At 40.1% G+C, this 10,537-nt stretch overlaps 1 protein-coding gene across 4 annotated transcripts in view; it reads right to left on the bottom strand.

Annotated features, from left to right (window-relative positions):
- Window positions 1-6,206: 6,206 nt before the first annotated feature.
- The window catches only part of USP47 (ubiquitin specific peptidase 47), a 98,936-nt gene continuing 94,605 nt past the window's right edge, over window positions 6,207-10,537 (bottom strand). For all 4 annotated transcript variants that reach the window (XM_020904948.2, XM_020904945.2, XM_070473387.1 and 1 more), the window contains 5 exons: window positions 10,378-10,496; window positions 8,502-8,632; window positions 8,170-8,217; window positions 7,953-8,083; window positions 6,207-7,135 (listed from right to left, as the gene is read on the bottom strand). In XM_020904948.2, coding sequence (XP_020760607.1) covers window positions 6,961-7,135; window positions 7,953-8,083; window positions 8,170-8,217; window positions 8,502-8,632; window positions 10,378-10,496 — 604 coding nt within the window. In that variant the 3' untranslated portion in view covers window positions 6,207-6,960. The remainder of the gene's footprint in view (window positions 7,136-7,952; window positions 8,084-8,169; window positions 8,218-8,501; window positions 8,633-10,377; window positions 10,497-10,537) is intronic.

Here is a 10,537-nt window from a genome sequence, read left to right as displayed (position 1 = left end):
TCTTTTGTAACTCTTGGACTTCTTTTTTTGACTTTAAATAGAAAACCCTTTCAGCCAGAAAAAAAAAAAAAAAAAAAAAGAACTGCATTGTCCAAAAAGGAAAAAAAAACCTCCATAAGGCAAATTTTCCAGGCAATTGAAGCATCAAAATATTTTAGAAATGTTAACCATTTTTGGATGGGGATTAGTCCTCAAGAATGTCAGTGCTTCACTGTCTCTGGAAGAGTAAATGGAATTGTAAGCCCCTTCTGGGGCTTCCCTGGTAGCCCAGCTGGTAAAGAATCTGGCTGCAATCCAGGAGACCTCAGTTCAATTCCTGGGTCGGGAAGATCCCCTGGAGAAGGGACAGGCTCCCCGCTCCAGCATTCTTGGGCTTCCCTGGTGGCTCAGATGGTAAAGAACCCGCCTGCAATGTGGGAGACCTGGGTTCAATCCCTGGGTTGGGAAGAGCCCCTGGAGGAGGACACAGCAACCACTCCAGTATTCTTGCCTGGAGAATCCCCATGGACTGTAGCCCGCCAGCCTCCTCTCTCCATTGGGTCGCAAAGAGTCGGACAAAACTGAATGGCTAAGCACAGAACACAGTACATGCCCCTTCTGAGGGGAGGCTGCTTTAATCAACTGCAGTTCTGGACCGAACACAGATCTTCAGGGACCATAATTCATAATAATAAAGCTACTATATATGAAGGTCAGGGTGACATATGGGTGATTGACATATGGGTGATAAGACACCAGATTAGATGGTATATTCACATCTGTCTTCATTTACCCATGTTTAATCTTCATTAAACCCATGAGTATTTTCTTCATTTAGCAGATGAAATGGAGACTCAAAAGGCTGAAGAGACGTCAAACAAAAACAATTATCTAGTACAGTATGCCCAGGATATACTGATAAAGATGCGATATACAGCTGTTCTCTCTTTAGTGTCAACAATCATTAGGACCACTCTGCATCGTTATTACTCACCAGATACTCAGGCCCAGGTGCTGTGATATGCCCCAGGGGTATCAAGTTGATCCAGACAGGGTCCCTTCCCTGAAGGTATCCCGGCCTAGTGAGGGAGATACACTGAATGCAGCATTGACAGAAAGCAAGCCATCAACCCGATATTTGCAGTGTTACAAGAGCCTGAAGGAGCACGTGGCTTGGGAGAAGCCGGGTGGGAACTGGCTTTCGAAGGTGATAGTTGCTTAGGAGGGCAGAAGGAACAGGAAAGGGCATTTTGGGCCACAGGTGGAGGCAGGCAAAGAGGAGGGATGGTATAGAAGGGTAACTGCAAGTAATGCACAGTGGCTGGGAGGTGAGGTAAACTGAGCATTTGGAGAAGAGGCTGAAAACTACTTCATCCAAAAATTTATTGAGTGCCTACTAAATGTCAGGCTCTATGTAAGGTGTCAGGGAGACGGTGGTACATGAGATAAAACCAGGCTCCTGTCTCCTGGAGCTTATATGCAGGTATGTTATCTTGTTCTTCTTTGTCATCATAGCCACAAAAATGTAACAACATGAGAGGCTTGACTCAAGTAGCTGGTATATCTCGACTCACGATTCTAAGTGGAATGTATAAAGGGAAGTGGAGTTTGGTACTGGCATCGTCCTGCCTACCCTTCCCAGGAAGGGAAGCAGCATGGGAACTGGCTTTCAAAGATGACAGTTTCTCAGGAGGGCAGAAGGAGTAGGAAAGGTTAGGCAGGAAGATGCGAGTACATAAGGTAAGTATTCACAGGGTCTGGGGTTTAGGATACGAATATCTTTTGGGGGCTGTTATTCTCCTTACCATAGAATGATAAATGTCTGGGTCCCCTTGAATTTGTTGAGAAGGAAAGCAGTCCTGCTGTCAGCTACTTCTGGATTCCTTCTAAAGTCAACCACGAACAAGACAAAGTGCTGTTAGTCTATGTTGTTTGAAATACAAAAACAAGCAAAAGGCGAACAAAATACAGCTTTATGAATCCCAACCCACCTGCCTTCCAACCTGCAAGGGGAAAGCAAGTTTAGAAAATAAAGTGTTTGGGTGTTTGGTACAAGCTCTGAGTCTGAGCCCCACCTTCTGCACGGGTGACTGGCTGGCTTGTCCACCCACCCAGTCTCAGACTGAGGAGGAGTATAATAGAACAAAAATGATTGCTGCTGCTTCTTCCCAGCTTCCTCTTCATATTGTCTTCCTGTTCCCTCTTTTTACTCCTCCAAGTCGTTTCCAGCCTCCCTACCGTTTCTTTGGGCTTTTGACACTCAGGACAAAGGGGGTGTAAGCAGAAGGATGAGAGCTGAAAAGAGAAACAAGGTGGTCTGCTGTGGTGGAAGAGTGGGATAAGGGGCAGGAAGTACTCCTGGGGTCTGTGCATCCCCACCAGAGTCAAGAAAGCCGACTAGATTAGAGATTATGATTTGATAGCCAGACCGGGTTTCTAAAGGCAGAGCCGAGAGACTGCTGAGAGGTGTCGCAGCAGCAGCAGCTCAATCGCCCTGTGTAAGATGACAAAAGACCTGGTAAGAAATCCCCTTTTGGAAGACCACAGTGTTTGGAAAACAGGTTATTTCTCTATCTGACTTCCTATGAGGCAGAGGCAATAAAACTAACATGGATGCAACTAGAAATAGTCGTTAGTAAGTCAGAAAGACAAATACCGTTATCACTTAGATGTGGGATCTAAAACATGACATAAATGAACTTGTCTATGAAACAGAATCATGGACATAGAGAACAGACTGGTGACTGCCAAGGAGGAGGGGAGTAGGGCAAGGATTGGGAGTTTAAGATTAGCAGGTGCTAATTGGTATATATAGAATGGATAAACAACAAAGTCCTACTGTATAGCACAACAAACTATTCAATATCCTGGGATAAACCATAATGGGATGTACGTGTGAGACAGTAACCTCACCACCACCAACAGGAGGCTGCTCTTTGCCCTTTTCCACCATCCATAGAGTTAGTGCATTAAGAGCCAGTGGAAAGTGGGACTGTTGACCACTGCCTCCTTCCCTTTCTAAGCAGAGTATCACATCCAGCAGGCACTGTGTGTGTGTTGAGGGGTGGAGACCTTTGAATCAAATGACTGAAAAACTTGATTGTTTGAATAATGCAAATGACTTAAAAGTTATACAACTGCACCAAAAGTCCTCTTCCAGTGCGAAACTGTATTCAGTAAAACACAGCAGGCAGTTACTGGAAAAACAGAATCACTCTACTATTCGTATCTCAACAAGGTGATGCTTCAGTTGGTTACTTCAGCATTATGAAAGGCTGAACGTGAAGCATGCCCTCTATACTGGTGGAAGGGATAGGTTGTGAACAAAGGAGCAGAGACAGAGCATGGGACTCACCTTTAAGGCAAGGTTCTGGGGTCCACTTGCCTGATGGTGATGATCCCCCGACATGGTAAATTCTCAGGCCCTGACCCGTTAGACCAGTGAGGGAAGTAGCTGGTGGTACTATCACGGGAGACGGGCAGAACTCCCCTCCCCAGCACTCTTTTGCCCTCCTAACTTTTCTAAATGCTTAAACCTGATTTAATGCACTCATGAATTTGACAAGTATTGTTTCTGAAAGTAAAGTTTTGAAAATTAACACTGTATCTAACCAAATGCTCACAGCACCCCCTTCCCCACAAAGGACACTGAAGGAGCATCTTCTGATGTCCTGTACACCAAGGCTAAGGGGCTGCAAACTTTATTTGGGTGGTGGACTCCTTTGGAAACCTGATTTTAAAAAAAAGCATTTACTAGACCCCTAGAAAACTATACATGCACACAATTTTGCCTTGGATTTAAGGATTTTTGGCCCTAGAAAGCTTTTGACTGCTAGTGACCAAAATATTGATTTGTTTTGCAAAAATTAGAATTGTTTAGATGGAATACTTTTAGCCAAAAAAATATCTAATTCAGATTATCTTCTATTCCATGTTGTCTAGACTATAATTTGCAAGTCAGAAGTGCAAGAGTTGGTTATTTTTGATGCTAAACAAAGGGACAAAAATCAGAAGAGCAGCAGCCAATTTGAAAAGGAAAAACTAGCAAGTGAACCAGAATAAAATATTTTATTGTATTCCATACATTCACAGGTCACTTCCAGATTTAGCAATAACACTGCAGTGCTCTGATACCGTGCACTCTTCAGCTTGGACCATGCCGGAAATCTGTAGCTGTCTCCTTTCAGTCTAGATACCATTCTTAACAGTGCAGCCTGGCAACCAACAGCTAATTAACTGTGGCAGAATTCACTCCCCTTTTCTCAGAAAGTTAAAGGATCGATACTTTCCATTCCATTACAAAAGAGATGACCAAACACTGTGCAGTACAGAGTTCCTTCCCCCACCTTTTTTATCTTGTTATGCACTGCTATCCCTTACATTTAGTTTTGAGAAGTAGACGTTTACCTAGCAAACCTCTGTACAGACCAGCTAAATAACCAAGGCAGTCGTGAAAACATAGCTCTTGTTTCTTTGGCCAGAATTCACCCCTGATCTTCAGCCCCTGCCACAGATATGCAAGTACTTGGTTCTCACTGAGTGTGCCTGGCTGACACAAACTCATGTGCCCGCCCCACAGTAAAACCTCTTCAAAACTTTGGCGTAAGCCATGGGGGGCAGGGTCATACTTTATTGCCATGTGGCCTGCCACAGCCTCAGAAGATTCAGTAGATGAGTGATCACCAGGTTCCACTGTCCCTTGGCTTAGAGGTGCTCACTTGCTTCTCTGAGGAGGCTGACACAAGAATCTCTTCACCACAAATGACTGCTTCCATTGCCACAAATCAGTTTGAAATCACCATCCCTTTCTACTGAGATTTTTAAAGTGCAACACAGTGTTTCTATCAGGCACTGAAGAGCAAAAAGCTTTTTCTTTTCTATAATGAAATATACATTTTCTTTACTCTTGGTGTTTGTAATATGCCTGCAATTAGAAGCAGCAAACACGGAACAAACAAAACACGGGCAGAAGGCACAGGATGAGGAGCAGTATGCAAAGTTTACTATTACTCTTACAGGGACACCAAACCAAACCAGGCCCCAAGCCCATTTTGTTAACAGTCTCCTCTGTTCCAGTCAGTCCTTGAAAGCTGAAACCACATTTACTAAACCCTGTATCCCAGGTGAGCAGGCCTGTACCAGAACCAAGTAGCCATCACATGTTACACCAGAAAATCTAAGTGATCCGAAAGACAACTTGTTACAAATGCTTAATGTTTTCCTCTGAGAATACCATCAAGTCTACTAATGCAAACCCAGAATAGTACTGCCATTCAATTTAGCAGAATGCTACACAGTCTATATGAAATAAAAATTAGCCACAAAAATACCTTAGAAAAGATTTTTTCTCCCCCTTGTGGACACTTTTAATATATTATGGAATTCTCAATCATTATATTCAAACTGCAACCAACATTTGTTAATACTATTTTTTAATTCTTTCTTAAAAGGGAAAAAAGGGTAAATTTTTTTGAAATATTGACAGGATCCTCCAAAGTTAAATATTAACATCTTTTCATCTCTCTTACGAGAACTTTACTGTAAACATACATTATCACAGAATGAACTATTCAATATGTTACAAAATGTTATCCTGAAAGAAAACAAATCTCTTCTGAACCCAGATTCTTCATCCACAAAAGTTTAATGACTAAAATAACACCACAGAATGAACAAATGTTTTATTGGCATGTTCATTGTTGTAAACAGCATCTGGCATGAAAAAGTTTTACCAAAACCTTTTTATTGATTTTTATAAATTAGATGGCATTTTCAAAACTGACGGAGAATTGTGTTCACTGAATAGCTGTATTTAGCAAACTTGCTGATTCTAACAGACTCTGCAATGAAATCTTGGTGACTGTATTAGCCTGTGCCATGACCTGACTTCCTAGCAAGTTTATTCAACACGATGTTAAGACGTTTCCCCAAAGTTAAGCTACATGTAACTACGTGTCAACTCCAAAAACTAAACTGGGACTTACAAGGTTTTAGAAGATTCAAACTTGAAGTAAAACTTCAAAAATAGATGTACAAAAGGAAAAAAACTGAAGCCACTGAACAGAAAAACCTCATTAACAAGGGCAAATACAATCGTATGGGACCCAGTGCTGAGGAACCTCACTGAGGGTTACATTTACATAGACTGCTATACCTCTCAATGTACACAAATGTACATCATGAATGATACGTAAAAGGAATAGCCATGGGAAATAGTTGAACTGCAATTATGATAACTCAATAGGATCAATTTTATTTACATGCTGAATGAATGAGTGAAACAAATTCTCTACATCCATAACTTACGTACAATCAGTTATAATTACAACACTGCAGCAATCTGAGCTGCCACCTGCTGGGAGCGGTCTAGGGAAATGTTTTGATGTTCCAGAATAATGTTCTTAATACTTTGCCAAAAATGAAAAAAATAAAAACACAACTTCACGATTCTTTACTGGGTTATGGCTGGTTCTAAGATTTTCTTTCTTCAGCTCCTGTTTTTGCTGCGTTCCAAGAGTCAACACACGTTGCATTTACTTCTGAATTGTCAATGAGGTAATGTGTGTATCAGTGAAATAAACAGAAAATTCATTCATTCATGGCCTTTGCACAGCTTTTATTATTAAGCTATGAGCATCCTGTTTGAGGCTGGTTTTACTAGCGGCTATGTGCACATCTGTCCGCAAGAAAAGAAGTTTACTCATTCCCCTTCCCACTTTTCTAGTAGCAGGTTTCACTTTCTGTTTTTTTTGCACATCCCTTTTCACTTTACAGTACATTTGACTATAGTGCACAACATGATTCCAAGTCAAAACAGTGGCCCACTGGGCACTGAGCTTCTGATTGGTGAAGGGCCATCCAATCAGTGCTGGTGTCACTGGGTTACCCCCAACCATGTCCGGCCATCATGGCACTACACAGTAGCAGTGAACCGTCTAATTAAAACCAAAATCCCCCAGGGAAAATGCTACACTAGCAGAGTCAGTCTTGAGTTAGATCTTTATTTGGTGCTCCATCCAGATAAATTTTTAGTGCTTTCTCTTTCCGAGGTGAGTATGTTACACGATGTCCTGTTTTCTGGAGTCGACTGCTTTCTTTTTTCATCAGTTCATTTCTTTGCTCATCTGTCAACTCCATTAATTCTTCTGTTCTATCCCTACATTTAAAATATTAATGACACATTAGACCAGTATAGCCGTCTGCCTCTTTTAATTTATGCTTAAAAGATATAACGCTCCTTAATGAGAAAATAAAATCTGACGGTCACCACTTAAGTTATGTAACTTAAACTAAGATGTCCTAGATTTCTAATGTGTTATGTTAACACAGCACTCACTTCTAAAAATGGCAGAGAATAATTTCCATGTTACTATTAGTATAATAGTGGCTATCATTTATTGAACATCTATTTATAACAGTCATTGGGCCAGTTTTTTAAAATGCAGTATTTCAAATTCTCATAAGATCTACAAGGCTGACATTACTGATGCCATTTTACAGATGAGGACCTAGGTAAATAAATAACAAAGCCGAATTTGAATACATATCTGCAGGCGCCTATGACTACTCTTTTTCCTCTCTCTCTATAACGACAGATCCAGTAGCCACTACCCATGTGTGTCTATTGAAGTATGTATGATCCAAATTGAGATGGGTGGCAAGTATTATAAACACATAATATTTCTAAGACTACAAGGAAAATAATGTAAAATATCTTAGAAATGATTTTTATGTTTTTACAAGTCATAATGATATTTTGGATATAGCAGGTTAGAAATACTTATTAAAATAATGTTACCTTTCTACATTTAAAAATGTGGCTAACTAGAAATTTTAAAATACAATATATGGCTTGTATTGTATTTCTACCGGTCAGGGCTATTCTATAACAATCATAAAGCTGTTTATGAAAAATAAGATGTACAACAAAAATGTGGTATCATTAGAAATAACCAAAACATTGTGAATGTTACCTATAAAATATGACTGCACCATCATCACAGATATAAAGAGGCCAGACATTCAGGGTAGAAACTTTGGGATTCCAGTCCAAATCCTGATGAATATCAAGGACAGAAATATCACAGGGAAAAGTTCCTCTACCCTAAGGAAAAAACAATGAATGAATGTCACTGTTGGCCATGTTTACTTAGCACTAGTACCCAGATTTAAACACTCTTAGGGTCTTACCTTGGCAAACTCAATATCTTCTAAAGGAATTCCACTGATTTCACAAAGCTGTTAAGAGGAAACATTTTACATGAGTTCACCTAAAAACTAAGTTTGCTGAAACAAGTAATTTTCCTTTCACCTTGTGAACACAGAAATAGTTTTGATTTTTTTTCCAAAGTAACTTATGTTTGATATAAAATTTTTTGAAAGCAGGTAGAACTGTCTTCCCCGTCCACCTGCAAGTACCATGTCTCAAAATATCAATTTAGTTGGCACTCACTTCATAGGGTCTCTCTTATGCAACACAGAGAAAAATGTATGTTAGTTCATTTTGTTTAAAACGAGTTTACCTTCTCTCGCAACTCATCAACACTACTGCTTTCCAACACAACCTCCTGGAAGGGGTCCAACTTCATCTCTGAAGGCCTCCACCGTCTTGACAAAACTGCAAGTTGTGACATGGATTTCATCTTCTCCACCCCTAAGAATATTCAAGAGTAGGCCATCATTCTCTTTACCCTAAAGATTCATAATATGCCTTTTCTTATATTGCCTCAAAACCTAAAAGATTTCCTTCAAGCATTATTCTTAAAAAGTAGGCATAAAAGAAACCAGTTATCACAAGGAGTTTTTCAGAATAAAATACTCTCTCCCCTCCAGTCTCAGAAGAGAATTTGTAACCCCGCAAGCTCTCCTTCCAGCAGGACTCCGGATTTCACTCTCTTGTGAGTCTTGGTGGACACTGCTCTCCCAGCTACTCTCATCTTTGGACCTCTAATCTTTGCTCCTCTGTTGGCTCCTACCATCCCACAATCTAAAATCATAATCAAACAGCCTTCATTTTATCTTCTTTTTTCACTCAAGCTATTATTAATCCTTCTCTTTTACTCCCAAACTTGCTGATTCTTCAAACCCAGCTCAGCTGTCACCTTTCTCTTTGATGTACACAAGAGCCAATTGCACTGATGTGTTTCTTAGCACTGATGTTTCCTATCATTTTGGAATTACAGCTTTGTAGTTCTTGTTCTCCCATACACTGTGCATCTCGAGGGCAACCACTGGTCTTTATTGCTGCAGCACCATGGGTCAGAATGTCCGGCAAATTACAGGCCAATGTTTCTTAGATTTAATCATATGACTTAAATCTTACTCAAGCACTTTGATGCTAAAATATATACTGAAATGATACTGATGCAAGGATCCACCATCCAGTAACATATTCTCGCTAATTCATCTCCGCCAATATATATTCCTTCCTAACAAGGGTGACATCTATGTCCTTCATCTCTTCTTGGCCTACCCAGACCCAGGGATTAGTCTATAAGGCCCCAGATACTCAGAGAAGGACTAACTGGTAACACACATTGTTCTTCTAGGTCACTGTTACACGGTTATATGGGTTGAATTGTGTCCCCCACCAAAAACACGTTGAACTCCTGAACTTCAGTACCTCAGAGTGTGACCTTATTTGGAATTTACAACAGTAATCAAGCTAAATGAGGTCAATTGAGGTGGGTACTAATCCAATATGACTAGTGTCCTTATAATATGGGAAACGGGGACCCAGATAGGAATTCCTCCATGGAGCACACTGTGTGAAGAGGAAGCCAGAGATCAGGACACTGTCAAGGCATCTATCTACAAGCCAAGGAACATGAGACTGCTGACAAACCACCACGAGGAGAGAGGCATGGAGCAGACTCTCCCTCACAGCCAACAGAAGGAACTAACCCTGACAACATCTTGATCTCAGATGGCCAGCCTCCAAAACTGTGAGAAAAGTTTGTGGTACTCTGTGATAGCCTAGAAAACTAGTATTGTTATTGCTCTCAAAATTTCTGAAAAATTAATAGCACATCCTCAAAGCAAATAAGCCAAAATGAAAAAAGATACTAAAAAATAAACATGGCTAAGAAACTTTTACTTTCAATAAAAAGTACTAAAAATGCAACTTTGAAACTGCAACTTCCCTGAAATGAGACTGAAAAACAAACATGGCTAAGAAATTTTTACTTTCAGTAAAAAGTACTAAAAATACAACTGTACAACTGCAACTTCCCTGAAAGGAGGAATTCATATTCTTAAAATTAGAGAAAAGAAGAAATATTTAAAAGGCAAATGGGGCCCAGAGAAAAGATAGAAGCAGCTCATTATTTGAGAAAAGCTACAGCCTTCTATTATTTCTAGAGAACTTCTGATATTTCTCCATAAAAATAATGATAATACCATCAAGAACTTCAAGGAAAACCTCCCAGTTGCTGGAAATATTAATATCTTCTTCATAAATATGATAATCCAAAAAGACAGTGCCAGGATTCTTCCATGTTTTTTTCCTTAGACGAAACCTACAAGTGTGATAAGATATTTTAAACTACTATACTCTGAA

Source organism: Odocoileus virginianus, chromosome 10 (assembly GCF_023699985.2).
Source record: "Odocoileus virginianus isolate 20LAN1187 ecotype Illinois chromosome 10, Ovbor_1.2, whole genome shotgun sequence".
Classification (NCBI taxonomy): domain Eukaryota; kingdom Metazoa; phylum Chordata; class Mammalia; order Artiodactyla; family Cervidae; genus Odocoileus; species Odocoileus virginianus.
The sequence above is the reverse complement of the archived record's forward strand: the minus strand, read 5'-3'. Positions and strand labels throughout refer to the sequence as shown.